The sequence below is a fragment of the Seriola lalandi genome, unplaced genomic scaffold (genome assembly GCF_002814215.2).
Source record: "Seriola lalandi dorsalis isolate HSWRI2012SDOR001 ecotype SW California unplaced genomic scaffold, Sedor1 jcf7180002052274, whole genome shotgun sequence".
Lineage (NCBI taxonomy): Eukaryota > Metazoa > Chordata > Actinopteri > Carangiformes > Carangidae > Seriola > Seriola lalandi.
This window is the reverse complement of record NW_019522827.1, coordinates 1632838-1634895: the sequence shown is the minus strand read 5'-3', so window position 1 is coordinate 1634895 and position 2058 is coordinate 1632838. Positions and strand designations below refer to the sequence as shown.

At 39.7% G+C, this 2058-nt stretch overlaps 1 protein-coding gene across 1 annotated transcript in view; it reads left to right on the top strand.

Moving 5' to 3' along the window:
* The window catches only part of fbln1 (fibulin 1), a 32137-nt gene that overhangs the window by 14543 nt on the left and 15536 nt on the right, over positions 1-2058 (top strand). Inside the window, exons 13-14 of the mRNA XM_023400281.2 lie at positions 741-872; positions 981-1104. Of these exons, the coding sequence (XP_023256049.2) occupies positions 741-872; positions 981-1104 (256 nt within the window). The remainder of the gene's footprint in view (positions 1-740; positions 873-980; positions 1105-2058) is intronic.

Genomic DNA, 2058 nt, shown 5'->3' with positions numbered 1-2058 from the left:
TTTTACTGCTTCACGCACTCTAGCCAACTGACGCTGTCACTCTAACTTTGAAGAAAAAGTGATTTGCACTCCTTCTTTGAGTGCTCATAGTTTGAAAAGTTATCATGTTATGTAAAAACAGTTGTTGTGTTTTGGAGAGAGCAGAAGTTTTCCTGTGTTTTATAGTTTGAATCACATTTCTAGGTGCAGGTATGAGAGAGCTGGGTGACTCAGAAAAAAGGTGAAATTTTGTAGAAAAAAGGTGAAATTTTGTAGAAAAAAGGTGAAATTTTGTGGGTTTCTAAAGAAAATTCCAATGCATTTCTAATGCATTATTTATTCCCAGTATTTTGGGAATAACTTTGGGAAAAATTGGAATTTTAACACCAAAAGTCATAGCACCTCTTTCGGGATCAAGACGCACGTTTTGATGTATATATGGCGGAAGAATAGTAATAAGTATGAGGAATATTAAAAGATGCTCCGCCCGAGGCACTCCTCTCAGCTATTCTAGCTGTAGAGGAGAGCCTCGGAGCTGAGCACCCGTGGCACTAATGAAGAAATGCTCACTAACACAGATTTACACACATTTGTGAAGAAAACTTGAAAGAAAGAAGTCTGTTGTGTGCTTTGATCATTCATTTCAACTCATGAAAAATGGGAGCAAAAACTAAAGTGTTGCATTTATAATTTTGTTCAGTTTATTTCCACATTTTTCCTCCAGTTTGACTTGTTCTTATTTGCCTATGTGACCTTTTTAGATATAGATGAGTGTGCCCTGCCAACTGGAGGTCATATTTGCTCCTATCGCTGTCACAACACGCCTGGCAGCTTTCACTGTTCCTGTCCTGTCACTGGCTATAACTTGGCACACAATGGGCGCAGCTGCCAGGGTAAGATGTCCTTACTTTAATGCCAGACATGATGGTTGCAGTTATTTTTGTGAATGTTTCAAAAGATGTTTTTCTTTTTTTCTTTTTTTCTTTTTTTTGTCTTTTAAGATGTTGATGAGTGCGTGACAGGAACACACACGTGCACAGAGAATCAGAGCTGCTTTAATGTTCAGGGAGGATTCAGATGCTTGTCCTTCGAGTGTCCAAACAACTACCGGCGTGTAGGAGAAACGTGAGTACCTGGATTGTGCCTCTGATGCACACACTACACATCGTCTGAGGATTAATATGTATAATGAATGAGGGTGAGAATTAGTAGACAGGCAAAATGATACAATAAAATAGAATAGAAAGCATTTATTGTCATTGTACAAAAAAAAAAAAAAAATACAACAAAATTCATAGAGCTTCTCCTGGTCACTGCAAGCAGTGACAACAGTACACAGAAGGACACAAAATAATATCGCACGTAAAAGAGTATTGCATGAAAAAGAGTATTGTACTTAGAAATATAATGAATACTTAAAAGAAAAAGGGCTTTGCTGAGTAGCTATTATTAACAGTGAATATTAAAAATACAGTGATGATTAAAATAGATTAGCAGATGATGGTTGTGAGTGCAACAACACAAGCAATATGCAGCGAGGAGCCGCTGCGTCCATGCGCATCGCCAAACATCAACGGCAAACCTCACACACATAAACACTCACAAAGGTCTATGTTCCTCACAGTCAAGTCTGAATGGTCATTATAGTGATGACTCTGAGTAAAGGTACAACAATTAAACAATATCAACCCTTAAACCGACCCTTATTCGTGTGTATAGATCAAGGCTCTGCATGTCCAGTATGCTCAATGCTGGAATGACTTTAGAGAAGATTTGGCTGTAGCATGTTGTGTTGTATTAAAATGATGCATATGGATATTTTTTTTCAGCCGCAGTTTTGGCTGAGATTCAGTACAGGCTGCGTATGGCCTCTCTTGTTTGGAGGCACCTGTGACAGAACCTCTTGCATGATCCCACAGAGGGCACCATGACTGGCCTGTGAAGCATTAGGCTGCTGGGACTGATGTTCCCTCCTCTGCATGCCATGCACGGCAAATGAAATTTACACCTGGTCTCTCTTTCTCTTTCTCTCTGTGCCTGTTTTGTTCTGTCTTGTCCTGTCCTGCCCTGCCCCTGCCC